Source organism: Cryptotermes secundus, unplaced genomic scaffold, assembly GCF_002891405.2.
Source record: "Cryptotermes secundus unplaced genomic scaffold, Csec_1.0 scaffold595, whole genome shotgun sequence".
NCBI lineage: Eukaryota > Metazoa > Arthropoda > Insecta > Blattodea > Kalotermitidae > Cryptotermes > Cryptotermes secundus.
In genome coordinates this window covers 704,958-732,447 of record NW_019745088.1, presented here as the reverse complement: position 1 = coordinate 732,447, position 27,490 = coordinate 704,958, and the positions used below count along the sequence as shown (strand labels likewise).

At 38.6% G+C, this 27,490-nt stretch overlaps 2 protein-coding genes across 4 annotated transcripts in view; one reads left to right on the top strand and one right to left on the bottom strand.

The window, feature by feature from the left end:
* On the bottom strand, positions 1–22,907 carry LOC111874940 (DNA replication ATP-dependent helicase/nuclease DNA2). Its single transcript, XM_023870824.2, has 17 exons — positions 22,685–22,907; positions 20,215–21,776; positions 19,281–19,436; positions 17,798–18,059; positions 16,880–17,242; positions 15,959–16,089; positions 14,783–14,992; positions 10,401–10,589; positions 9,237–9,467; positions 7,266–7,412; positions 6,005–6,156; positions 5,420–5,664; positions 4,004–4,197; positions 3,062–3,248; positions 2,005–2,325; positions 610–816; positions 1–468 (listed from the first exon to the last, which is right to left on the bottom strand). Exons 1-17 carry the CDS (start codon positions 22,703–22,705, stop codon positions 232–234), a joined length of 4,815 nt encoding a protein of 1,604 aa, XP_023726592.1. The 5' UTR covers positions 22,706–22,907; the 3' UTR covers positions 1–231.
* Positions 22,908–23,087: 180 nt separating this feature from the next.
* Positions 23,088–27,490, top strand: part of LOC111874935 (coiled-coil domain-containing protein 28B) — a 10,223-nt gene continuing 5,820 nt past the window's right edge. The window contains exons 1-4 of one of the 3 annotated variants that reach the window (XM_023870819.2): positions 23,088–23,307; positions 23,416–23,557; positions 23,714–23,834; positions 27,066–27,215. In XM_023870819.2, coding sequence (XP_023726587.1) covers positions 23,438–23,557; positions 23,714–23,834; positions 27,066–27,215 — 391 coding nt within the window. In that variant the 5' untranslated portion in view covers positions 23,088–23,307; positions 23,416–23,437. Of the gene's footprint in view, positions 23,308–23,415; positions 23,597–23,713; positions 23,835–27,065; positions 27,216–27,490 lie in introns of all 3 variants that reach the window. The other 2 variants (XM_023870820.2, XM_023870818.2) reach the window with 2 other exon arrangements.

Sequence of the window (27,490 nt, the reverse complement as noted above, 5' to 3'; positions counted from 1 at the left end):
AAATACAATTTTCAAGCTTGGAAATCATATTGTACATCACATAGTGTATATTACAAAAACAGGCAATGTTCTATACTGAAAACAAATTATGCTGTGTATGTAAAAGATTGGGTTATCAAGTTCACATCTGCAAAAAATTAACGTTCCAGTCTTCTGTGTGGTTATCAAAACTGGAATGTATAACAAAATACAATAATTACAAAATAAGTGACATGCTACTTAAAAATGCATTCATAATAGGCATATTCCATCAGTGGACTTTCTCATGTTCATCATTAATCGATTCCATTCAAAATTAGTGCTGTCATCTGAAAGAACAACCATTTGCTCTGATGGCAGACAGTCAAAAAGACGTCGGAAAGGTTGATATCTGTGTAATGTTTTTACATCTCCGATAATAAGCAATTTATGTTTTGCTCGTGTAATTGCCACTGTCAGTCTTCTTTTATCTCCAAGTATTTCATTTTCCTACAAAGGAAACACAGACGAGTTTAATTACTACTACAAAAACAAATGGTGAGAGCTTAAGAACTTCAATGCTCAAAGTTCAGATGTTAGTCCAACATTCCAAAATTCACTGTAAGCTACAAATATATAAAATGTATATACCTTATTTTTGGCAGGCAATGATTTCTTGGGTGCATAATCAGTCTTTGTACAAGAGAAGATAATAATATCCTTGTCTCGGCCCTGATATTGATCAACTGTGTTCACTTCCACATCTTTATCAGTGCTACAGGCAACCAGCTTCCGCAGCAGTGCTACCTGGGCACGAAATGGTGCAATCACACCTATACTGCTGCCTTCTGCACCACCCTGTCAATTTAATCATTCTACAGTGTATGTAAACTGAGATATGTATACCAACATTTCACATGCTACAATATCACAAAAGTTATGTCAAAATTAAAAACAGACGTATGAAGATCAGCCCCTGCAATGTGATGCCACACAATCTGATAAGACAGTTACCAATGTTCTGCAGCAGGAAAAATAACTGTTACTCTCCATCCTCAATGTAGGAAAGTAAGTGTTGGTTCCTACCAGGCTGTATGGTGTCACATCCCAGAATACAGTAATCTTTGTAGTCATTGTAGAAACTTAAAACCTCACACTGAGCAATTGGTTTGGCTGTGAAGATCTAGTCCTTACAGATACTTCTCCTGTAGCCACATTTCACACTTCAGTATTCAGTATTCAGTATAGAGGGGGTGGGTTTCCCCATGCACCGCGACTAATAGTCTATTGTACATCCCCCTTTAATTTCTACTGTCGCCATACCCTACCGATACTGGTGTCCGCTATCTCCCCTTTCTGCCAGTGAGGTCGGCCCTCTACTGGCAGTGGTACCCAATAATTCTCCCCTTTCTGCCAGCGAGGTTGGCCCGCTACTGGCATTGGTACCCGATACCTTCCCCATCTACCGGAGGCATTGAAAACTACTTGGGTGGGAAACATTTTGCCTAATTAGGTCGGCCCTCTTCCTAGAGACATGAGGATCTTTTACGTGCCATAAATCTATGACACGGGACCCATGGCTTAAAGTCCCTCCTGGAGGACTTGTTCCCTGAATTTTTCCGCCCTTAAAAATTCCACAACCTCTGCCGGGTTTGAACCCGCGTACCTTGAGTCATGAGGTAGGAACGTCACCCCTAGACTACGGAGGCCGCACATTTCACACTTACTTCCCCAACAATTCCAGATTAAAATTCCTTGTGTAAATGACTGAGGCAAATAAAACTTTCTCATTTGTGACCTACTACATAACTTAGTTCAGACAATGTGTTAACACTGAGGAGTTCACGGCTGTCATAACCTGAAATTGTGTAATGACAATGATAAATGTAAGCCTTAAAAAAACTTTTATATATGTACAGAAGTATACGAATGGAATGCATGAAGCATGTGGGAACATTTCTTTATGAATGTCAGAACAAACTGTGAAATATCATGAATCATGCAATGAAATGTAGTATATCTGCAGTTCCATCACTAGGTTCTTACCTTCATCATTACTGCTACAATATGCTGAACAATAGCTGCCTCATATAGGTTCGTGCATGCCCTTTCCTCATCATTAATTTCTTTAATCACTTTGCTGAGTTCATCACAAGTCAGTACATCATTACTTTTTATGCCACTTTTCAGACTTTTTTCGTTACTTCCACTCGCTAGGCCATGATCGAGACTCACAGATGCTGAGGTGCTGTCATCTGTCAGTTTCTTTGGAATGGGACCAGTATCGATGACCAGAACTGAGTGGTTCATGGCATCTGATAACAAAGGACGGAGCCAGGTCTCCGACTCCAATTCTTCTGTAACCATCTAATACAAAGAAAAGGGCGACATATTTCTGTACATAATATGTCCAATTAAAAATGTAAATTCTTTAAAATATTCACATGTTTACTTAATCTAATGATGGGATTTCAGTTATTTAATGATGCTATATCACTTGGAAAAACAGATCAAAAAGATGGGAGGTAAAGTAACTCTACAGATTGCGTTCAGTTGTGAACACTGGTATGCTGGTATTAGAAGTGTTCAATTAATTACATGAAGCAGTTATGCAGATGGAAACTACAGGATGATAAGTCTGCTCTCCCACTGGTGTAACTGACTGCATGAAAATGGTCATATGTGACATGGAATTTCTTTGCTTGCAACTGTCCCATCACTTTTCATAACACCATTTTCGCCTGTGTGATTAAAACTTTGGTGTCAGCAACCTTTGCAACCACAGTGGTGCCACTGGATGAGCCAATTTCTTGGCAACTTCAGTTGTATAGTTGCATAGCAATAGTGGGGTTAGCATGCAGCGAGATGGCTTTCTGAGCCAAGTACTCAGTCGCTTCCATGTGTGAGCACTGAGTGCAGTTGGTTTCAGATCACCAAAGTATGTGATCAGTTTCATGCAATCAGTTGCGATAGAGAGCAGCATAAGAGGGATGAAAGCTAATAGGAAGTGTAATGTTGAAATTTACTTAACTTTTGTACCTAACTATTGACCTCTGGTTTCTGCCATCTATTCTTGTTACATATGATTCTGTATGTCACTTACATGGAGGGCTGGCAGCTGTAATGTTGCATTGGACACCTGCTCATTGCCACACTTCAACTGACCGTTATATGCGATGCCATTGGCAACATCTGTGATGGCTTGATTCATACGATACTGAACATCAAGGCATACTGTTGCATCAGGAGAATCGAGTCTTGCAAACAGACTCTCAGACATGCCCATATCTCTAGTGGACAGAGCAAGCAATAACAATAATAATAACAATAATAACAACATCCAAAAATTCATATAAATGTTTATAAATTCAGTTCCTACATCACAGGACGTACAAAACACAGTGGATCTCCAGCACAGAACCCAGTTGGTTAATGCTATTTACCCTAAATTCCATATGAAATCCATAAATACAATCTGTGTGCAAAATTCAGAGTTTTCTAGTACCTAAGCAAGTTGTCTTATACTGTGTCGTATGTTGTGCTCTAAAGGGTTAATGTGTGCTTGCACTTTCACATTCAGGTCTTACAACATGTTTTAATACACACATATCTGTTTTCTGAAGTTTACTGTTAATTTAACAATGTCCAACCAACTGTAGCAGTTATGCAGCTTTCAAGAGAAATATGAGCATAAGAGTTGGTAAAGATATGGAAGGGACAGTCAAGGCCTGCTTTAAAGCACAACCCCAGGAATTTGCCTACAGGGACTGAGATTAAAGTTCAATCCATTAACGGTTCCAACTATCTGCTAGACGTCGCTGTTCAGGATCTTCTTTACACAGTTGCTCAGCTGCTGAAGCGTGAAAGTGGACCATATCTTGAGTTGATACAATACAATTTGCACTTTCACGCTGTATTTCTCTGAGATCCATTTTAATATTATCCTCCCATGTATGCCTATGTTTTCTAACTGATCTCTTCTCTTAAGGATTCCTGGGGGGGGGGGACTTAAGAGTTTATTGCACTGCATGTGACAGATACGCACCTTGCAGTTTTGCTTCTTACAAGGGGAGGCAGCTGATCAGGGTCCCCGATGAGTATAAATTTCTTGGCACTGAAGAGTGGACGCAGCACTGAGATTTGCAGTACTTGAGTGCTTTCATCTACTATGCAGACATCAAAAGTTCGCCGAGCAAACAGAGGGTGACCTGCTCCCAAGCAAGTGGTGCCAACCACAGGCTGGACAAATTAGAATGCATATCAATAAATTCCCAGTGGTAACAGAATCAGTCATTTGTGAAATGCAAGGTTCTCAGGTTTGTGGCTGTGAAGATTACTGGCTCCAGGACATGACCCTCTGTGGCTTAGTAGGAACATTCTAGAGGAAGCTACTGTGCTTTGGGGTTCAAGATAGTTTACTACAAATCATATGGGGGTCACTTCCCAGAGGACAGTGATCTTCAGAATGAGTTCAACTTCAGCGAAGTCTACATGAATTTGTCTATAGTGGTTTGGTTAACTATGAACACTTTTCTTCAAGAGTGGTTATTTAACAATGCTATGTCAGTACTATGGCTATCAATGAACAAAAATATTTAGAAAATGCAAGCATAATTTCTTTCTGAAACACCTATGCATGTTGGTTATCTTAAACATACACAAAAATATTCCATACAAATCTGTATTCATCTTTACAACACCGCACTAAACTGAAGTTCATGTCTATCAGCAACGTCCAACAGTGATAGGGGCATACGAAGAGAGATACTGGAAAACCAATACTTGCCAGAGAGGTAAACTTGGAGCATATATGAGTATTATATTGTGACAGAATAAGACGGTTCAGTCAGGTACTGGAGGACAGGAAGAAGAGAGCAGGTTGGTTTCATGGTTTCTCTGCTTCTCAAATGAAGAGTGGGGTAGTACCTTGAAATAGGCCTCCCCCCCCAGGGCTGCAACTTTTAACATACTGGGGAGACTATGTGTTCTGAGCACCTGAAGCAGCATGTTAGTGGGAGTGTAAGTTCCTGGTAGGGTTACCAATCCTAGATAGGAGAAGGGTAGAGGCCAGATGAACAGTAATTCCTTGTCCTACAGGTTAAGTGTTGGGCATAAGGCTGACAACTTTGAATAGTAAAACAATGTGTTAAAACTAATGAAAGATGTCAGATGGAAAATTAAGCAAAATGACCAAAGAAAGGTTATAGAAAGTGCAGAGTACGAGGCAAAAGGCAAGTAAGCGAGAATGGGCATCTGTCATAAAGGGTGCCAAGCTTCATAGAGGGCCATGCAGCCAAAGAGTGTCTCCTGTAGAATTCTTTCTGATCTTTTTCATTCAATGCTATATTATCTCAGTAGATGAAATGGCTCTGTTTAATAACCTGAGACTCAATCTATCATACAAGGCCTCAAACTGAGAATATGAGGCTGCTGCCAACATTTGATCATATATATCACTAACCTTGCTGTTGTATAAGGCCTCCATTTGAGTTGGTGAAACACAATTTGAAATGAGGTCCCCTTCGCTCTTCACTTGGAGCTGTGGGTGGATACGACTAGATGAACCAAGTCTAAGCAGGTCCACATTCCTGGCTGCAAGTTTCAGCAGGACGTTGTCTACAGCTGTGTGGGTATGACTTGTCACCAATACAGACTGTCCCAATTTCACCAGCAACTCTACCAATGACACTATAGTGGCAGTCTTACCTGATAAACGAGAAAAAAAACTTTAACATCAGTCTGCAGTTTTATGTCCAGGTTTTCTGTGTTAGGAAAGGGTTGGGTCAGATTATAATATGCTGGTTGGTTTGTCCTTTGTCCTTTGTTAGTCGTTTAACAAGCTGTTCAGATAGGGGTAGGTTAGGTTAGAGAGGAGGGTGAACATTTATGGATGGATGATATACAGTTAACAGGAATATCAGAAGCTTACACTGACAGTCCTGTGATACTGTGTAGACTCTTGCTTGCACCGAATGGTATAGGATTCATGTCTCAGAAGTATCCTTACCATGCTCATATATAAAATTTGTTATGAAGTTGATCTCACCTGTACCAGGCATGCCCTTGATTAGAAAGTAGTCATTTGCAGAAAGAGCCTTCAGTACAGCCCGACGCTGACACATGTTCAAGGGCTCCAAGATTGGACGACCTGGACGCAAGATGCTAGATCGAAGTCTTTCCACAAATGTGGGTCGTTCTCTGGTGACACAACAGCAGAGAATGGGTTAACAAAAGATCTACCACTATTTTTACACAAATGGAGTGATATGAGGAACACAACACTTCATAAATATGAAAATATTGTAACGTGTTTCGTTACTGAAGACGCTGTTCGGATTGTTAATTTGTTTATTTAACAACCTACAAGTCTCAGCTACAATTAATTATAACAAGGTCACAGGTTTACACAATTTATAAATCCTACACACAACTCAATTCACTCTGTCACGATTCACTCGTTACAACTAAACTCGGTGACTACTAGAATTCGATTCAACTCGTAACTTGCCACTGGCTAGATTCCAACTCAACTCAACTGCTGGCTGCTGCCTTGAGAGCTGTCTTCGGCGGCTGTGTAGTTCCCTTATATAGTCACAGTGTTTGCCTGTTGCCCGTGTCAACAGCGTCGTTGCGTGCCACGTCACAGTAGGAAGCGGTACCGCGTCAAAGCGGGAAAGTGTGCCACGTCATAGAGCGGGGAGAGGGGTGGGGGCGGAACGCCGACCGTCCCGCAACCACGACAGCACTCAATGCCGCCACCACTGGCCGTCCGTTGCACAACATGTCACAATATTTTAAGAGGTTGGGGCCCCAAAATCTACATCAGTGGAGCAGTGGACCAGAGTGTTCAAACAGTTTGAGCCCAGCCTTCCAATCAAGTCATATAATTTTACTGGACACTTACAGCACCACAGCACATCTGAATCTGGAAATATTTAGTAATTAAAAGAGCTCTACCTGATTTATAAAAATACTTTTATGAAGTCCTGGAAAAACAGGCAATGTCAGATGTACAGCCAGCAGCAGCTATGTGATCACTGTGCTGGTGAGATCTTGAGACTACTTCATTTCTGAGCTAGAATCTAGCTACAGTCTGAGCTAAGTCACCTATTTAAACCCTGATGCTTAATGAAACATTTATGATTTATATTGAAAGACGAATTAAATTTTTAAGCTAGAAAAACTTAAGTTTAATCCTCAGTTCAGTGCTCTTCACAGAAATATCATATGATAATTTCAGTGTAAATGTGAGTAGTCTGAGATGAACCTACTAGAGCAAACACAGGCATGTGTGCAAATATACATACCTGTCAACAATGAGTTTGCGAAGTTTAGCTGCCACATCTGTGTTATTCATCAAACAGCCAAGATTTGTAAGGTTGAATCCCTTGCCATTCTGCAATGTGTATATATCAATGTGAAAACATGAACTGGAACTACGTTTTCTTAAATCCCTGTAGAACAAAAAGAAATATATCTGATGGATTTGAGATTATTACAGCATTTTCTTGTCTCCTGGAAATATAAATTACAAACAAGAATATGGTATCATTGGCCAGATTATTGCATATTTTAAAAACAGTTATTTTGTGATTTCTCGAACGTCATGTAAATTTGAGCTGAATGCTTTTTGTTAAAAATTCTTAGTGTAGAAAAAAGGCCCTTGAAGACCTCTCTAACTGTGAAGTGGCATTTCTCAATTAACCCTTCAGTTCCGGGCTTGGTGCCACACATGCCAGCAGTTTCTGTCACATGCTGCCGGGGTCAGTGCACTATATGCGTATTGCAGCTCTAAGTTTCAGCTCTTGTTTTGAACTGTTGTTTTCCATGTAAAGTAATTCTTTTGGTATGAAATTAAAGAGGAAGTTTCTGGCTACCATTTCGTTATTTGTCGTCCCACTTTGAACTTCCCGCGGGAATTGCAATACATTTGGATTCTTTTGAAACTTTTCTATTTCAACATTTGGTGCGCTTGTTACCATACAAACCTACCTCTGCCTAGGGGAATTCTTATGAACTAAGTATGTTAGATCGATACTGTGTGCTATCCTCTATCCTGATTGAATGAAAAGTCAATTCTCTTGAGGCATATTCTGAACTGTGCTGCTTCCACATTGGTATTTGTAACTACGAGAAGACATGTAGAGAATCTACGACTTTGAGACGTGATGTTGAATCTAAGAAGTGTGTTATGACTGATATGTAGCAAATTATAAACAGTTCACTATATGAATGATAACTACTGTAATTTCCCTTTGTTCTATAAATATGCATCATGCAGTCTGGTTAGCCAAGGAAAGCCGCAAGGAACAAATTGGCCAGCTGTGTTGTGTCATGACCAGTGGAGAATATATATACTTCAAACCAAATCAGAACACAGTTTTATCAGATTCGGAGTTATACACTGAAAATGGATGTTTTTGCTTTTCTCGATATGGTAAATGACAGAATCGAGAATAGCACAAACATCCATTGGGAGAATATGCAAAATTGTAAGGGACAAATAGAAAATTTCTGAATGCAATAATATGTAAGAATAACATAAGGAAAAGGATAGCTCAATTGTCAGTCAGAATTCAGTTAATTCAGGGACTCTCTGTGAAATATGCTAATGCTGTAGAACACAAAGTGCCGGGTCGACATTCATTTGACAAAACAGTGCCCCGTCTAAGAGAAAGAAATTTTATAAGCAAGATTCCACCAACTACTAAGAAGTAAAAACCACAGTAATGGCGTGTTGTGTGTCAAATCTGTGTACTGGTGTGACGCGTGTGATGGAGGACCCCGTGTGGAATGTTTTCACGACTAACATACCCAGGTGAACTTCTAAGGTATTATGATACTATCATTCATAATTTTATAGGCTTACTGTGCCAAGAAATAATTTTAAAGCAGCGTGGATCAATACACAGATTCTATATACATTTCTGAACGTAGTGTGAAAATTAGAAAAACAGAACTTCAGTTTTTCCCAATTTATTACACTTTAAGTGAAATATTGCACTCTCCGATTTAAATATTTAAATATCCTCTGGCAGAGGAGTTAAGTAGGAATTTAAATGCCTGCCGGCATTGAAGGGTTAAAACAGCAGTACTGAAACAGTGTGATCACCATATATGTGAAACTGAATGACTGTAACAGGCTTGGATTTTTGAGATCAACTCTTATGAAGATTCATTACATATATGGCCAATTGTTCTCTCAATTTCTGAAACAGTATAAATCTGAAACTGGAGATACTTGCTACAAATACAGAGGTCTCTGTAACAGAACTGACCTGTTGAGTGACAGTGTGAGGGTGCTGTGAGTGATGCCACAGACCGTGCCTGTGGCCACGGCCAACTGGGCATCGGTACTCACAGTGACATAATCCCCCACTGTCAATCCAGATGTACGGAGATCTTGGAACGAGATACAATCCTTCTGAAAGGTGTGAACACAGGAATCACCACTCATCATCACCCTGCCAGTGACAACCATTGAACAAAGGCTCTTACCACGCTTTTCCCTAGAAGAATATTACAGAACCAGTAAGTACAGTAAAACCTGCTCACACTAAAAAGGGATAAATGGTAACAAAAGACTTAAAATTTATCATCTGGGAATAGGGGACTTTAAATCTCCCGGTACTATGGAGTTCATGCCCAGATTTTAACTTAAACTTAACAGTTTAGGCAGCGTCTACACGAGCTCACAAAATGCATCCGTTGTAACGAACGTCGTGATATCCGTCGTAGAAATAAACAAGAGAGGTGAATGCTACGCTTTCTTCTGGTTCCACTGCAGACAAAAACTATGCACCACATTCTGCAACTGTGTGGTGTATTCAGCAAAGTACATTCGTTACAACGGACGCATTTTGTGCGCTCGTGTAGACGCTGTCTTACTGTGTGGAAGTAGATGATTTTAAACATTTCAGTGCCACAGGTTTAGCAGTCATATTTTAACTTTGGGGTAACGGTATTAGTATCGAAAAAAATGAAGCCCTCAATAGTTAGACTGTGAATAGGGTCTGAGGTTCTCACAGTGGTGGTTATGATCTTGTGGGACATAATGTTGTGTAGTCTGCTGTCTATTTTCCTCATTTCATAAGAAAGGTGGGGTAATGGCATAATTTCTCCATGTTTCTGTCCTCCATCTGACAACTCTTGAGCTTATACTGACAGATTTTCATAAAACTTGGTATGAATTCCATGTCACCAAAGGCCATGCCCATCATTGTACATTATAATTAATAATACCAAAATGGGTGCTGTAGGAATTTCCAAGATGGGAACACAAAAATATAATATAGGTCTCCAAATTTTGTGTGGTAACAGACCTTAAAAAACACACAACTTCTGTTAAAGGAAGTTTTTGCAGCATGTAGAAACATGGTGACATATGAATATATTTTTGCTTCTGGTATGTTGGTGATAAGGAATTAATGAACACAACACACCTCTGCTGTGGATTCATGCACCACACATCCTTCTGACAGATGGGGCCAGAAGTCTGTGATTCTTCAAGAAGTAACAGTCCTGTCCAGTGAACCAAGTAGTCAACATGTGATGCAGACAGATGGGAAGTTGCAGCGCTAGCAAGTTCTGCCAGTGGATTACTTGTAGAGAGGTTGGACAACCCGTCACGCCTAGAACATTAACACAACATCTACTTCTAGACATCCTAGAAGCATGTTCACTCATTTGCCACAGGCAAGTTAACAAATGTAAGTGCCAACTATTTTTAACCTCGTTATAAAAGCACTAGCAATGAACATGTCTACGGCAAGCAGTGAACTGGTGGTTCCCTCGGCATTCCCAGGAACTCTTTACAACTGATGTAGATAGGCATTTGTCACAAAGCAAGTGGAGATGAGGTTACATTACATTTATACATACTCGTATATGAGCATTAGAAATTTAATAAACAAATGATTCCAGACAAATATCCATTTCTTTCAGAGCTACAAGTACCAGCAAGTACTTCATGATGTGAAGGATTCTTTATCCCAGTGCACCTAATAAATCAACTAATTCATTCACACATGAAGGGACCTGGTGGTCTTTTGGTAAGACACTAGATGCTCATATAGAGAACTGAATTTGATCCCTGATCACAGCTGAATGCAGCATTTCTGGTAACAGACTGAAACCTTCAATCTACCCAGAGATGGGGGTTTTGGAACATGAAGACCATCCTGCTCCCCAATGGCTCAGAGTCTACGTTATATCAGAGGTTCCTTCTTCCAACCATCACTCTCATGATCACACTATCACTGAGGGTAACAGAATCTGTCCTCAAATATGGATCTTACCTCCCTCTCTAGGTGACCAGACAGCTCGACACAGATCGTGGGAGGCACTAGATGACTATTTTCTGAAGTGGGAGCCACAGCCCCCAGGCCCAATAATAAAGATACTGAATTAATTCTAATCCTTAAATGCTACATCAAATTAAACTTCAAACATATAATTTCATTGCTATCATTAATATTCATTAATTATTAATTTCTAACATTGCTATCTTTCACTTTAAGTAATTTTTATTAAGTTAGGAGCACTAAAACCCTTCTTATTCACATGAAGATAGCCACAGACTTGAAGAATCTGGGAACATCTGCACTACATAATTCTTGACACATATAAATAGTCTTTCCTTGCAGGATTTTATTCTACATAAAGCAGTGGATCAGTTGCATTATGGAACCAAGAGAAAACACAATGGCATGCATAAAATATATGTGTGCAGCTGAACTGCAGTGGCTGTAAAACTAAAGCTGTTACTGTGGCTAAGTGTCATGCCATAAAGATGTACTGTGGAGGAGAAGTGCAGCTCCACACATTCTTAACTTAACTTAAATAGTGGATAGTGATCACATAAATATCTGAACTGCTTAAGTTAAAGAAGAGAGCAGAACCCAAATTTAAAGTTTCGGGATTTCAAACATCTCAAGTTATTACAGTCTGATGATTCTATGTCAATAATATAAGAGTTAAAAACAAACTCCGCAATTTTAGACCACAAGTGAACTATACCGACCGAGCGACCGCCACTTATCAGCAAAGTTAGTGCCAACTTTTGCGGATATAGGGTGTCGCGTGGTCAGCACAACAAATCCCCACGGCCGTTAATTTCGATTTCCTAGACCAGAGCCGCTACTGGTTAAGTTGCCACAAAACTAAAATTTTAATGTGTTTAACTCTTATATTTCCTTGAAATATAAGAGTTAAACATATTACAATTTGAGCTAACAGTGTGAAACTTAGCACCAAGATCATAAATATTTTGTATAAAACATTGCTCATATATTAATACATACAAATACAGCACAAATGAAATTCTGAGGTTATATCTGGCAATTTCCTGAGACAAAAAATTTGTAACAGGATACATTTTGCACAGAAGTATAACATGGAGCTGTACAAATAGCTATGTTTAATTTCCGCCACCCTCTGTATACATATGGAAGTATTTAAAGAAAATCAGGCATTATAAGTAATTTTCATTTCATGTATCCTGTTGTGTTATAATATATAATTTCTTTATTAAAACCGTCACAACACAACTATACTTGTATTAAGGTCACTGTTTACATTCCCTATAGAACGGACAATACATTGTAAGATGAGGCACTGACCAAATAATTAACATTAATATTACTACATCTACATCATGAGCCTCCAAAACAGTTTATTAGTTTATTATATATGCACAAAATATAGAATACTCCAATTTGTCTGTGGGAACACAACAAAATCACAAAAATCAACAACCAACTCGATGATGTAAAGCAGCCCTGTCCAACGCGGCGCCCATGGTATATTTATCTGGCACCCTCCGTAACCACATATAATTGAGCCGATTTTTAATATTAATTCAAATTGTAAAACAAGAGACATTTTTGAACTCCTGACTACTGTTAAATATTTTCGAAAAATTGTATTATTATTATTAGTAGTAGTAGTAGTAGTAGTAGTAGTAGTAGTCATCATCGTAGAAGTACTAGTAGTAGTAGTAGTAGTGTGTGGTGGCGCCCACACCTCCATAGGCATCAGTGAATTGTGCCCGAGTACATAAGAACGTTGGACAGCACTGATGTAAAGCATCACTTGAAGAATTTTATTCTTATTTTATACTATAACTTTTGTTTTATATAATCTAATTTACTGTATTTTTATGTCGCGTATTTTAATATAATTAATATTATTGTATCCAATTTTATTAGTACTGCAGTTTTAGTGATGTATATATGTTAGCCATGTATTTGCCTGATAATGGCTTTTAATAACCGAAACATGTAGCAGAGCCAAACTAGGCACTGACCTTAATATAGTTGTGTTGTGACAGTTTTAATAAAGAAATTGTATAGTATAAGTAATTACCAGAACTTCCTCTTGGACGTAAGGCATATTAACCTTAAAGGGATGGGCCATTTAAATTCCGGTAATGGCCTCGGGCCAGAGTTAATTTAAACGCCCGCCATTGTAGAGTAATAAAAATTGTAATCGATGTTACTGAAAATGCTGTGATTTCTACAATTTTTGTGATAAACGAACGAAATAAACGCTGCTTTTATCTAGAAAGAATATAGAATCAGAAATTGTAATTAGAGATTTTAGAATCTGTAAAAATTGTTACACTGATTCCAAAAAAATTTTTCCCCAATTTTGAGCGTCTGTCCACAAAAATGCATAAAGCTTCTGCACAAAACGTTTCTGCAGTATAAATGCATGCTGCTGACACACGGTCTGACTCTGGAGGAGTGAGGAAGTTTGTTTTCATTGCACATTCTCCAGTCACATGGGCTTCTTGTATACACTAGTGTGGGCGAGTTCTTATCCTTCTTTGTCCTTATGAAACTGTGCCTGTTTATACACTATGTCGGACTATCCACACAGAGTTACTGTTCTTGGAATGCCCTTGGGTCCTCGTCCCTTCATAACCGACTGTACCGCATTCTGAATGGTGTGATTTACGAGCGCCCTTTCAATTTCGGCTTCTTCCATGCAAAATGGGGCCATGGTGCATAGTTGAAATTGTGATGTTTCATAAGCGTTACGAATAGAGGAGACCACTCGCCATCACTGCCCTACTTCCTGCTAATACGAGACAGATGTTGCGTGTGTGCGCTTCACGTGGAAAACAGAGTTGCACACCGACAAAGTGCATGAATTGTGACGTCGGACTCTGCATTCAGTTAGATGATGCAGGAGGGAAGACCATCTACTTATAAAGCTGGTGTCCAAAAATAATGTAACGCATTCTGAATGGTGTGATTTACAAGCGGCCTCTCAATTTCGGCTTCTTCCATGCGTAACGGGGCCATGGCGCATAGTTGAAATTGTGATGTTTTATAAACGTTATGAATAGAGGAGACCACTCGCCATCACTGGCCTACTTCCTGCTAATATGAGATAGATGTTGCGTGTGTGCGCTTCGCGTGGAAAACAGAGTTGCACACCGACAAAGTGCATGAATTGCGACGTCAGACTCTGCATTCAGTTACATGCAACATTCAGTTAGATGATACAGGAGGGAAGACAGTCTACTTATAAAGCTGGTGTCCAAAAATAATGTAAGTAGAACAAGAATTTCTATCTTAAAATTAGATTTTAAAACACTGTGCGCATGCGTGGACTGCGAGTCACCATACGGTGTCCTTCAACCACTCGGCTTTAATTTAAAGGCCCCCATACAGTATTTTTCGGCTCATAAAGGTTAATTTCCAAATAAAAACACACAACAACAAACAACAAACACAAGAAAACTAAAAGTGATGTTACATAAAACAACATGCATGTCTCTGAAGTATCCAGAAGCACCCATCATATATTTTCTTACCCAAGGAATGAAGTGCATATTGTTAGATATGGACATTTGCTGCAAGCACTGTGATGATTTATTGGTTCTGGCAAGTGTGGGGGTTTGAATCCAGTGCCACTGTCCACCACAGTAGGTAATCTCGTGATGAAATAGGCAAGTTGGTTGCGAAGTAGTACCAAATCCCTCCACTCATTATTACCAGCTTTCACCTCTTGCATTATTCCATCCCTAAAATAGTTACGATTCAGATGACACTATCAATACAGGCATAAATATCAGTAAACATTCTCTCACCAAGTAAAGGAGTGTACTATGTCCATCAACACCAATTTTTGGAAAACTGGGTTCGAAATTAGTGAATAAGCTGCAGTTTCAATGTGATTTAGAACAAAACACATTTGGAGATCTCACACTTGCAAGTTATGAAACCTATGGAAGTATGTGGAGACAAAGTAACACAATAAGGAAAATCATAAAAGTGCATTATCTCATTTTTGCCCAAGTGGAGACACAAGACTCCAGTATTCATGCAATGATGTACAGTTGCAGCACAGCTAAGTTAAATTCTTATGTGTGAACACTTGAACTGCAAATGTGGAGCTTTTACAAGTGATTGTTGATATAGAGAGTGTGCTGTGGAACACACCTGAAACTATTGGTGCAAGAAACTATTTGAAAGCTGAGATGTAAGGCTCTCATGGCAATGAATATGAAAAACTCTGTATTCTGGTATGTGACACCATGTAGGCTGGTAGAAAGTTACTGTCATTTTGGAAGAATCTGATGCCTCAGTCTTCAGGGTAATAAGGGTGGGAGGGGAGTCGACAACAACAGAAGCAGCAGCAAGTTGCCCCAAAATGTTTGTAACTTTCTATCAGACTACCAAGGTGTCACTCCCCAGATGACAACAATTTTCTATTCTGATCACCTCATTTCAAGTGGACCATAATGTGATTTATATTGATGATTTACACTTGATATGCACTTGACCGGTATACACTTCATTCAACTATAGAACAGCTGACACAGAACTTACAGAGAAGTGGTGGTGGACTTGAGAGTTGTATGAAGGAGGAGTAAATAAAAGAGTTTGGGTCAGCGATTCATATTTTCACTCACTGTGATAGAAAATCATACCTTACTAAAATTACTCCTATACCCTGCTTCATAGTTTTACAGTCAAACAGTACTCACCTCAGGTACAACAACATCCCAGAATCCACCTCTCTGCCTAGCTGTGACATCATCATTGCATACAGTGTAACCTGACCTTTATGTTCAGCTGAAAAACATGGACGCCCAGTTTTCACTTCTAATGGCATAATCTGTAATTACAAACAGGGTGAATGACACAGAATTTTTCAAGAGACGTCCTGTAACCTAGAATTACATAGTTAATAATATGTCCACATAGAATTTATTCTGACTTGAAGCAGAAGTGGACACTTTCTTCATGACCAAATTTTGCATGATAAGACAAGTTCAAGATCAAGTAAATTCTCTATTTCCAAATATAATCAGTTTGACAAATAAAGATGACAGCCATGGAAGCTCTTCTGACATAATGTTAAACCATAATAAATGGAGCAGGGTCCTTTTGGAGAAGGTAACAGTCACTAAGCTTGTCAAGAAACTAAACCCAGTTCACAATTTTCAATCCTGTTTTCTAATATCCATTTCAGTATTATTCTCCCATCCATACCCATAGAAGTATACGTCTCTCTTCTTTCCCATGTGTGCTATATACTCCATTTATTTCATCCTCCTTTACTTCATTAATAAGCCTACAACATTCTACTTAAAGGTAAAAAAGGTAAAGTTCTCCCTGTGCTCAATGACATGAATGTGTATGGGGGGATGGATGTATAGATCCATATTTTCTTGACCTTGGCAATAGCTGAAGGTGAGTGGTACACCCTGGCCACTTTACCTTCAGGGAAAGAGCCCCTGGTACCCATTGGACAGGAAGTTGGGTGGACCCTGGAGCTGGTCTGCATGATATGGAGAAGAGAAAATTCTTGCCTCTACCAGGACTCGAACTCCAACTCCTCAGTCGTCCAGCCTGTAGCCAGTTGCTATACTGACTGCACTACCCTGGCATAACATTCTACTTACCTTAGTTAAATCCTTTTTGTGTCTATTTATTTTAACTTCCACTGTGACATCCACCTTTCCCTTCATTCCAAGCTCTGGTGCCCAAATATTTTCTTCTATGTCATGAATGGCACAGATGGTCCCACTGAACTTCTCAACATTATTGCTCTCATTCCAGGGTTGTGGTGCCATCTCATGGCCCAAATCTTGAACATACATGTCCACAAAGTTGGCTATATGTGGGACAAAGTTTTCTAGCTCCTTCATTGTCTCTTCCTTGGACATGTTCGCTGAGTACAACATCTGAATACAAGCTGATCTATTCAGCAGTTCTTGAGTCACATCCCTAATAGCTGACAATGTTCTGATATTGCGTTCCAGCACCTGAAGGTGTAAAAACAATCATTTTGGTGTGACAATCCACAAAAACCCTATACAGCAAATAATAAGATGCAGTCTCTTAATTATACGACAAATTATTCACATCAAAATTTTCTTGAATATGACAGTTGTAAATTAGTCTGAATTTATACAACTTCATATTTCTGCAAGGGTTTATGCGCTGTGTTCAATTACCCTCCATAATAGCCACAAGATGACACTACCATAAACTCCTTCAAAGCAGTATCTGCTGAGTCATTGTCCACTCATTTCAAAGTCAGAGCTTGCATCACTCAGAAGTAACACCTTATAGTGTTAGGTCACGTGTTGTGTGCCTTGCAGTTTGTGTTTTATCAGGAAGGATCCATCTCAAGATCTGAACTGGTTACCTCACAAATACAAGTCTAATATACTACTGATATTTCAGCCTGCCTGAAAAGCTGATATGCAATAAAACTGTAAATTATAGGAATTCAAAGTACAGTTGTTACACAGTTCTAGTGCACTAAGCCTAAATATACACCACAGTATAAAATTAAAAAATAAAATATAAATAACCTCTTGGAGCAATTCATGCACCAGGCTACCAATGATCATGATACGGGAATCACAATCAATGCCTCTAAACCACTCTGACAGGACACCCTTGCGCAAACAGAAGACTGATCCGACAACAGCTGTGCTGGAGATCAACATATCAGGGTGCAGCACAAGAAGACCTACAGAATTGCTGATAAACCATGATGCAGGACAACACGATGTCTCACAACGGCTTGCCCTGACGCTTATGATGTCACCAACTTCCAACTCACTGTCTGCCCTGGAAATTAAATTTACTGATAAGTTTCTTTCAATACTTTGGCAATTCATTCATTAGAGGAAAATATCCCAGATTAAGATTATGGTCTACACAGATGAGACACCATATGGTCTGGCAAATAGATACTGATGTTTTGGATTGACTCATTGCTTCCATCTTGACTTCATGTCATATACAGATGGAGCCTGCAGACTCCCCTGAAATGTTATCTATCTACCAGACTGTGTGGGTGTAACATCACCATGAGAACCTCAAATCTAAACATCCTGGCCATCAGAAATGAGTACCAGGAATCTTCTTGGGAGTAATAGGGGCTGGCACATAAGGCTGACAACCTCAACCCCCATCTGTGGGCCTATTGCCTAGAAAATGTGCAAGCCTTGATGTCTCATAACCCCATGGGCCTCCACAGCCTGTTGCAGGAATACCTTTCTTTTTTTTTTTTTTGGTTCAAGGCAGATGCCATTTCTGGGGAAAATAAGAGCTAACTGCCATGTACTGAGTTAAAAGGACCAATGCTCTAGGACAGTGATGTCCAAATACATTAACTAAGCAAGACTGAGATTCTAACAGTGTTGACTATGAACATAAACATCATCTGGACTGTGACAACATGCAGTCTGGTTTTGGAGGAACCTGCTGCTTCCATCTTCAGATGGAAGAGTACCTTGAAGATGGAGGCAGCAAGTTTCTATGAAACACTTGTAAATTTCTCTTGAGACTACATTGCATCATGTCTCAGAAGACAGCAACCTTCAATTAATTAACTTTCTTGCAATAGTACCCAAAGGTTCAATTCCATCCACTATTGGTCATGACATCAAGCCAGTTCTATCCACTTCCAGCTCTCATTAAGTTTTTTATCTACAATGCATCTAAACGTTATTTTTCTATATTCTTGTCTTCTATATGGCTGCCTTCCAATCTAGTAAGTTTCTGGACATTCAGAATACAATCAAATGTTATATAGTATTTCCAACAGACGGTAACCTTGCAAGTGGATGTCCCGCATCCATCAAGAGCATGTCGATATGTTAAAGGTGTTTGTGGATATTTTCTGACAACCATATGAATATTAATCTTCATAGCATATTTTTGGTTATAAGTGCAGTGCAAAAGATACATGCATAATGTTCCTTGTGAGAATGCAAATTGAACATAACATGCACAAGTCTGTAAAGACCTCCTGACAGTGGCGCACATTAACCAAGCTGGCCTTACCAGGAATCCTGAAGCAGACACGATGTCATGGCTTTACTGTGTGTGGAACGCAGCTTAACTATTTTCTCCCATTTCTTTTTACTCCTTAGCTCTATGATCTCACATCTTTGGAAAGTGTCCAGGCTTAGTTCCTCTTTGTTCTCCAAAACTGCATTTCTGAAGTAAAAACGGTTCTACATTTAATATTAGTGACTTGAGTGGTTGATGCTTAGGACATCTGATGATGATATTCAAAAGTCCTCAGACAGATCATGAATGGTGTTACAGCACTGATAAAGAACATTGTTCTTGACACACATATTTACGTCTGTAATGAGGGCTTTTGAGGGTTTAGCTGCATCATGTGTTGAAAGCATTCCAACATTCTGGCATACACTGCAGCTACCACCTTCTGGGTGGAAGAAGAATGTGGCCTGACATAAGGTTTTGAAATAAGCCTAATGGAGCAGCCTGGAACTTGGTACTATTCAATGGGAAGTAAAGTTTGGAGGAAAAGCCACAGAACAAGACTTCACTCACTTTGTATCCATCTTCATAGCAGAAGTTGCTATTCAGAGTTATCTCTGAACTTAATTAAGCATCACACCAAGGTGGCTGTGGGAATGAAGGTATGGCTCCACATAAACATAACTAAGGTAAATAGTAAATGCAGGTAAATAGTCAGTTATATGCTCCACCCATTTTATCCCCAGGGAAAGAGCCCCTGGAACCCACAGGACAGGAGGCTGCCTAGATCACAGAGCTGGTGGGAATGCTGAGAAGAGAAAACCTTCTGCACCCACCAAGAATCAAACCCCAATTTCTTGATCATCCACCCCATGACCTTGCTGTTACACCAACTACGCTACCTCATCACTCTAAATAAACAATACCTGATGAAGTGTACAAACTGTGAAGCTTGAAATTATGTGATTTTAGTAACTAATTTTCTTACCCTGTTGCCTTTTCTTCAATCATTGAGAAGTCCCAGTTGTCCGAAGACAGCCATGCTGTATAATCCTCGTGAACTATATCATCTGAGCTATCAGCTTTAGAGTGAGACTTCAGCTGCTTAACTGCAGCTGTCTGTAGTCTGCTGCAAAACACATCTGCTTGCTGATCACCCTTCTGAACACTGTGCTCTGAACATACAGCTTCCAAGTTTACTGTATCTGATTTGGAAATAGGCTGTCTGCACACATTTGTTTCAGATAGTGCCGTACATGTATCCTCAGCTTCACTTTCTGCAGTTGCATTCCTACTGCTTAGAGTGTCATTACCAAAAATTTTATTACTTGAGCCAACAGAACTACAGTCATAATTTAATTCCAATATATCCGAAGATGCAGTTTTGTTGGACCTGACTGAGTCTTCAGTTCCATCTGTACACGGTTTGGTCTCACATTTACTTATTTCTGAAATACTGCACGTATAAACTGCATCTTTGGGCTGTTTAATGTCATCTTTTGGAACACTACGATAAGAAACTTTGTTCTTTGATGTGACAGGATTATGCAAAATAGAGTTTTCCAAAAATGTTTCTGGTATGACAGTAACACCACTCGAAATTACAGTCGTGGTTCCTAGGATGGGTGACATAATATTTTCATGGACTCCATATCTTCCAACGTGCATGTTACAGTTTGTGTCTATCAGCCGCTCAAAGCTGCTAACTTCTGCACCACAACCTGCAGAACTGACAACCTTCACATTTTTCTCAGTGCTGCAAAAGTTATCAGACTCAAGGTCTAGACTAGTAACTCTGTAATGACTTTTAACACCTTCTAAGGAGTTACCAAATTTTGTACAGTCCTGTGCATTTGTACAATCATCTGTGTCATTTTTTATGGTGCTTGTATTATTATAATCATATTTTTCAGTACATGCCTGTCCAACTACATTCACAATTGTATCTTTTGAACCTTTACTTTCTGGTGTATGAACACTTTCAACTCCATTAAGTCTTTCCTTTTTGCATGGAGAAGTGTTCAGGAGTTCAGAATTATTAACTGAAAGAACTCTGTTTTCTGTTCCATCAGTGTTAAAAGCTTTATCCAGTGAATCAATGTGGGAAAAATCCTGCTTTCTTTCTTTGCCTGAGGAACATCTGTCTCTCTTTGAATGTTTTGTGCGTCTGCATGAGAGGCTAAACTTTCTGGTCTTAGCAGTGGGTGTCGTTGGGATGATATCTGGAATGCCCTCTTCACTGTACAATTTCCTTTTAGCAGTAGAGGTTGACTTTGATGAGACGAAAATTAAATCACAGTTTTCATCCATGACCTTTACTTCCTTCTTTGGTGATGCTAATAATTCATCTTCAGAAAGTATAACTTCTTGTGGCAACTCTTTCACAGGAGACTTAACTGTATCCTTCTTAAAATATGGGGATTTCTGAACCCCAGGAGTTACGCTTGCATTATTTTTATCTGACAAAACAGGCAGTATCTGTCGATTTTGCAGTTCATTTTTCTTGACAAAGAAACTTGATATTTTTGCTTGTCCTTTACACAGAACAATCTATAAAGGGAAATATGACAAAATATTAATTATGTTCAAACAATAATTTATTCAGAAAACATTTTTTAAATCAATACTTCAACCTCAAGTATAATACAAATGTTGTTTTCCTTCCATGAATGAAACTGTTAACAAAAAACAATCTGAACAATACTATCTTCTGGGCCATGATGCCATGTACTTCAGCAGAAGTTCACAAATGTCTAAGGAACAATCAGAACTCTCCTTGCTGCCAGATTTGTGCTGGGTACTCAGTTGACCTAATCTTCATCCTCAAAAATGACAGATGTACGATTTTCCAAAGCACTGGCGAACTTCTACTGGACATGGGACATCCCGGGAGATAGTATTCTTCAGTCAGTCATTCATATAATTAACATTAAAATCACCACAGATAATAACTTTAACATTACTTTTACAAAGTTTTTGTAAGATCAATTCCATATTTACCAAAAAAAAAAACCATAATACTGAAAGTAGATCTATATACAGATACAATACATATTCTTTGACTATTAAAAGTTAAGACTGACAGCACAAGCTTCAATATCCTTGTCACAGCAGTAACTATCGAGATTAATGGTGGACATTTTTAAACTGTTGTGGATATATTGTATATGCAAGTCTCACCTTTTTTAAAATATTTCCTACTACAGTGGGCTCCTAGCAAGTAATTATCAAGATTAAGAAAAAGATTAAGGATTGTTATCTTATCATTTCCCAGAAGATGTTTAGTAAAACATAAAAACTGCAGTGACTGCAATAGTCATAGCTGTGTCATCTTCAAATCCAGGGTGAAAAATGACAAATAACCCAATGAAATACTTTTTAAGCATGATACTTTAATTAAAATAAAACTGCTATAGATCAGTGCTAAAAATTAAATTATCTTTAAAACAATTACTTACGGGTTTACGACCTTTCCCCATATCACAATTCAACACTCTATACTGCAGGTTCCAGATTATAACTACACACACTTCTCATACAAAACAGAGAGCAGATTAATCTTTTTACCATATAGTGTAGAACAATGTGCACTAAACTAAATATTCTACACTACTCATTCTTACATATTCTAATTAATACGCCTTTGCATTTCAACTATTAAAGAAAAAGCGCGGTTTTGAGTTTGATTCGACGGCAGAACAGAATAGCCAACCCACAAACAGAAATTGTAATCTTCAAACTCAGAGATTACAAAAACCTTGAGTTAATTTATATTCATAAAATAAACAAAAAAATGTTAAGTGAACTCAGTGCCCATTTCTAAGCCTGTGATTTTCAAGTTATATTTACAGTCTCGATCCGTTTGTTGGTCGTATATATTTGGTGACCATGTTCAGATCCGATAGTTCCAAATATTATTAAAAGAGCACTCTGTTGCCATACATTTGTATGTGATATTTGGGAAGGATGATGTCGTGGTAAAAATGTTTTGACGTAACGTTACTGAATATCTATGAATTGTCAAAATCATAAAAGTGAGTTTTGGAACGAGAGAATTATGCATATTGCAAACTTTTGGCACGTAAGTGGTATCCCTAATATAATACACTGAAAGTTGTTCGACACTTCTTAAATATCTGGTAACAATAAAACTACATACTAATTGGGTGTGATATTACTTTACTCGTAGTGTCTATAGGTATACTGGTGAAATGATGGCGGCAGAAGGTGAGGAGTGTGAGCTCCAGCAGCTGGTTCCGCCGGATGATGACTCCCGATTGATGAGCAAGTCTGGTGAAGTGACACCACCAGTAACTGCTGTTGTGAGCAAGGTGACTCAAACCTCTCCCACTTCCCCTGACAGTAACAAGGTCAGTAATAAGAACAACGATGTTCACATTAGTCAAGTATTTTGCATGTGGACATCGTGTCCTGTTAATAGAAGAATCTATATTTTAAGGTTTATTTGAATCATAAAATATCTGCAGGTGTCATCCAGCGCAGGAAGTGTACGAGGAACCCAGAGCCAAGGGTCAGGGGGTTCACGCAATCCGAATAGAATGTCAGCAGCACCTATTTTGGGAACATCTGCAGTTACATCACCAGCAGGTGGTAAAATATTTAAAGGAAGTGTTTTTTCCAATTTTATTATGTGCATGTAATGCAAAGGTCTAAATTATGTGCTTGACTTATATGCCCATTATCGTCTTAAGGGAGGGTACAATAGGTGCAAATTTGCTTTTCACCTTTTCAAGCTACAAGTCATATTTTTACATGCCTGTATCTGCAGGCTGATTTAGATATTGATAAATGACCAGAGCCAAAACTTGTCTGATAACTTATGCAGCCAAATAGTGTGTATTCTGATTAGCACATTACAAAGCATTTAAATATTGACCACAAGGTATTGCCCATAATTCAACTATGAATGTGTAACAATTATTAACTAGTTTTTATGAAAGCCAATAGCAACAAGACCTTTAGTTTAACTTAAGAGAACATCATACATTGCAGGGTCTTAGGATTTTGTATGATAGTTGATCTTAGGAAAGTATGAAACTCATGTTACTGTAACTAGAAAACAACCTATTTAAATAAATGGTAAACTGGGAGTATTAACACAGGAGCATTATTTGTGATATGCCATCTGATCCCAGAGTTCCATTCTTTATTACAAGCAAAAAGACTGCTGACTAAATACATAACTCATGTTCATTCAGTATTTATCATTATCATTTATTTACATGTCAAAAATCCTTTACAAGGTCATAAGACTCAGGATATAGACAATAAATAGTCCAATATAACAATTAAATATAATACGTGTTAAAATATTTATGTAAACATAATTTTAAAATTATAAAATTTGTAATTCAACTTTTCATTACTTATGTATATAATCCCAATGAAATCAATTATCAATCTTTTTAACCCTATAATCAAAAAATTCATCACTACCATAAAATGAATGTAAATGGAGAAATTGTAATAGTGCTTTCTTGAATCGATTTTTGTTTCTGGATAACTGTTTTATTTTGCTTGGAAGACTATTATAAATTTTGATTCCAAAATACTGTGGACCTTTCTGAAATGCTGTTAGATTTGACAAGGAGAGATGCAAATTTGAACTATTTCTTGTTACAGTTGTATATATATCTGAATTTTCTGCAAATAAATCCATATTATTAACTACAAACATCATCAAAGAATATATATATCGAGAGGGTACTGTTTGGTTTTCCTAATTATGTACCAGGCTTTATTTAATTTACCTATAATTGAATCTATATGTTTTTTCCAAGATATTGTGTTATCCAGTGTCATACCCAAGAATTTTACCTCATTTGACTCTAATAAAGTTTTGTTTCCATATTCAATATTTAATTTTTTGGTAAAATTATGTTTAGCTGAGAAATTTACACAGCAAGTCTTGCCTAAATTTAATGAAAGCATATTAAAATTAAACCATTTATTCATCGATCTAAACACCGTAGTAAGTTTTTTTACCAGCTGCATAAAATTTAATTCATCTACTATTACACTTGTATCATCGGCAGATAGCACAACTGATGTATTTGATGGGACAGAACATTGTATAAAGGAGGGTAAGTCATTTACATAAATCAAAAACAATAGCGGTCCCAAAATCGATCCTTGAGGAACACCTTTATCAAGTTTGCCCCAATTTGATAATTTATTGTTGAATTTTACCCTTTGGTATCTATTTTCTAAATTTACTTACTTGTGATAGCCAAAAACTGGAGAATTTGTTACACAACTTTTTTTTTGTGTGTAGGTAATTGAACATGACAGAAAGTTTTATCATTTGTTGTACTACAAGCTTTAGTGCTATTCTAATTTCACCAGCTTTCTCCGCTGTTCCTTTTTAGTCGAACATGCATAGTCAATCATTCATAAACCACCATCTTGATGTACTATAGTACACCTCATATCCACATCAAAATATCAGTTCTCTTATGACAGTCACAATACACTGAAATAAGAGCGAAGAATGCCATCTCTTGGGATGTGGCACTGTGTAGATTTTGTGAACTGACATTTCAGAGGAATGTTTGCTCATTTGTGAAGTATCACATCACTTACTTTCATGTAACGGCTTAGCAGTTCATTACTATGTCAAATATTGCAGGGGGCCATGCGGTAGCGGAGTGGTTGAGGGGCTATGCTACAAGCCGGAAGGTCACGGGTTCAAGTCCCGATGAGGTCATTGGATTTTTTTCAGTTGACCTAATCCTTCCAGACGCACTAGGCCCTGGGGTTTATTCAGCCTCTAACAGAAATGAGTACCAGGAATTAAAGCGCGGTCGGTGTGTAAGGCTGACAGCCTTACCGCCATCTTTGAGCCTATTGTCTAGATAGTGTGGGACCCTCAACGTCTCACAGCTCTATGGGCCTCGGCCTGGTACAGGCATAGCTTTACTTTTCTATATCTTATATGCTTTTTATATATTAGAAGGATACTGTTAAACTATAGGCAAGTGGATGCTGCGAAGTCAGATCTGAGTCATGAACTGTTAGAATGTTTGAATAAAATCTACATTTGTAACATTTATTTCATGTCATATAATACATTAACTAATTTTATATCCCACTTGGAGAGTTAATTATGACAAGCCGACTGTTGCTCAGCATAATCTCAGTGTCATAGTATTTGTGGTCATTATGAAATTACTTTTATTAAATTATGTACGAGTTCACTGTCATGATTCACTTTCACTTCTGTGGAATGGAGTCCATGGTTTCTGAATGTTATTCGTGGGGTCCATAGCAATTGTGAATCCTTCTGAACAGTTCTTAAAGGAACTGCAGTCAGAAGCAGCCTCCGTAGTCTAGAGGTAACGTTCCCACCTCATAACTCGTAGTACGCGGGTTCAAATACCCGGTGGAGGTCGTCAAATTTTTAAGGGCGAAAAAATTCAGGGAACAAGTCCTCCGGGAGGGACTTTAAGCCATGGGTCCCATGTCGTAGCTTTACGGCACGTAAAAGGACCTCATACCTCCAAAGGAGGTCACTGAGCAAAAATTGCGGACGTTTGCCGCCCAACAGCAGTCACTAATACCTCCGGTAGAGGGGGGAAGCATTATAGATACTTCTCAGCCAGTAGAGCCGGTCTCGCTGGCTGGGCAGGACTGATGGTAAGCACCAATACCAGTAGGATATAGAGACTGGTAGAAATCATAGAGGGAAGCACAATGGACCACTACAGGTCTGAGTGCTTGGGGAAACCCACCCTCTCTAATAACTAACTAACTAACTGCAGTCAGGAGATATATTGTAAAACTTTGGTGTCATTTATAATGTATGTTCACCTGTTTCAGGTTCTGTTAGTGGAAATCAGCACACAAAGTTCCTTTACGTGAATGAAAGATTGTCCCGTGGTCCTTCTATCATGCTAGACAACTCTTCACGCTCTTCACGTGAGCCAAGATTGAATCCAGTAGCAGCCCGACTACACAATACCAAGAAAGGTACATATTCCAGGCAGAAACAGTTTGTGACTGCAGTTTGATACAGACAGTATACGATGGGGTACCCAAAAGAAACCGAACTAATTTTTTTGTGGGCAGAGCTTTTGTAGTACTGCGTTTTGCCGCTATGAGTGCATAGAGCTAACATTCCTGAGTCGATAAGCCGACTACCGTTGCTTCAGAAGGTAAGGACTAGTTTCGGCAGAGTTTATAGTGACAACTGTTTTGTGTGATCGTCGTTTTTGCAATGGCTGATTTTCGTGAACAGCGTGCGG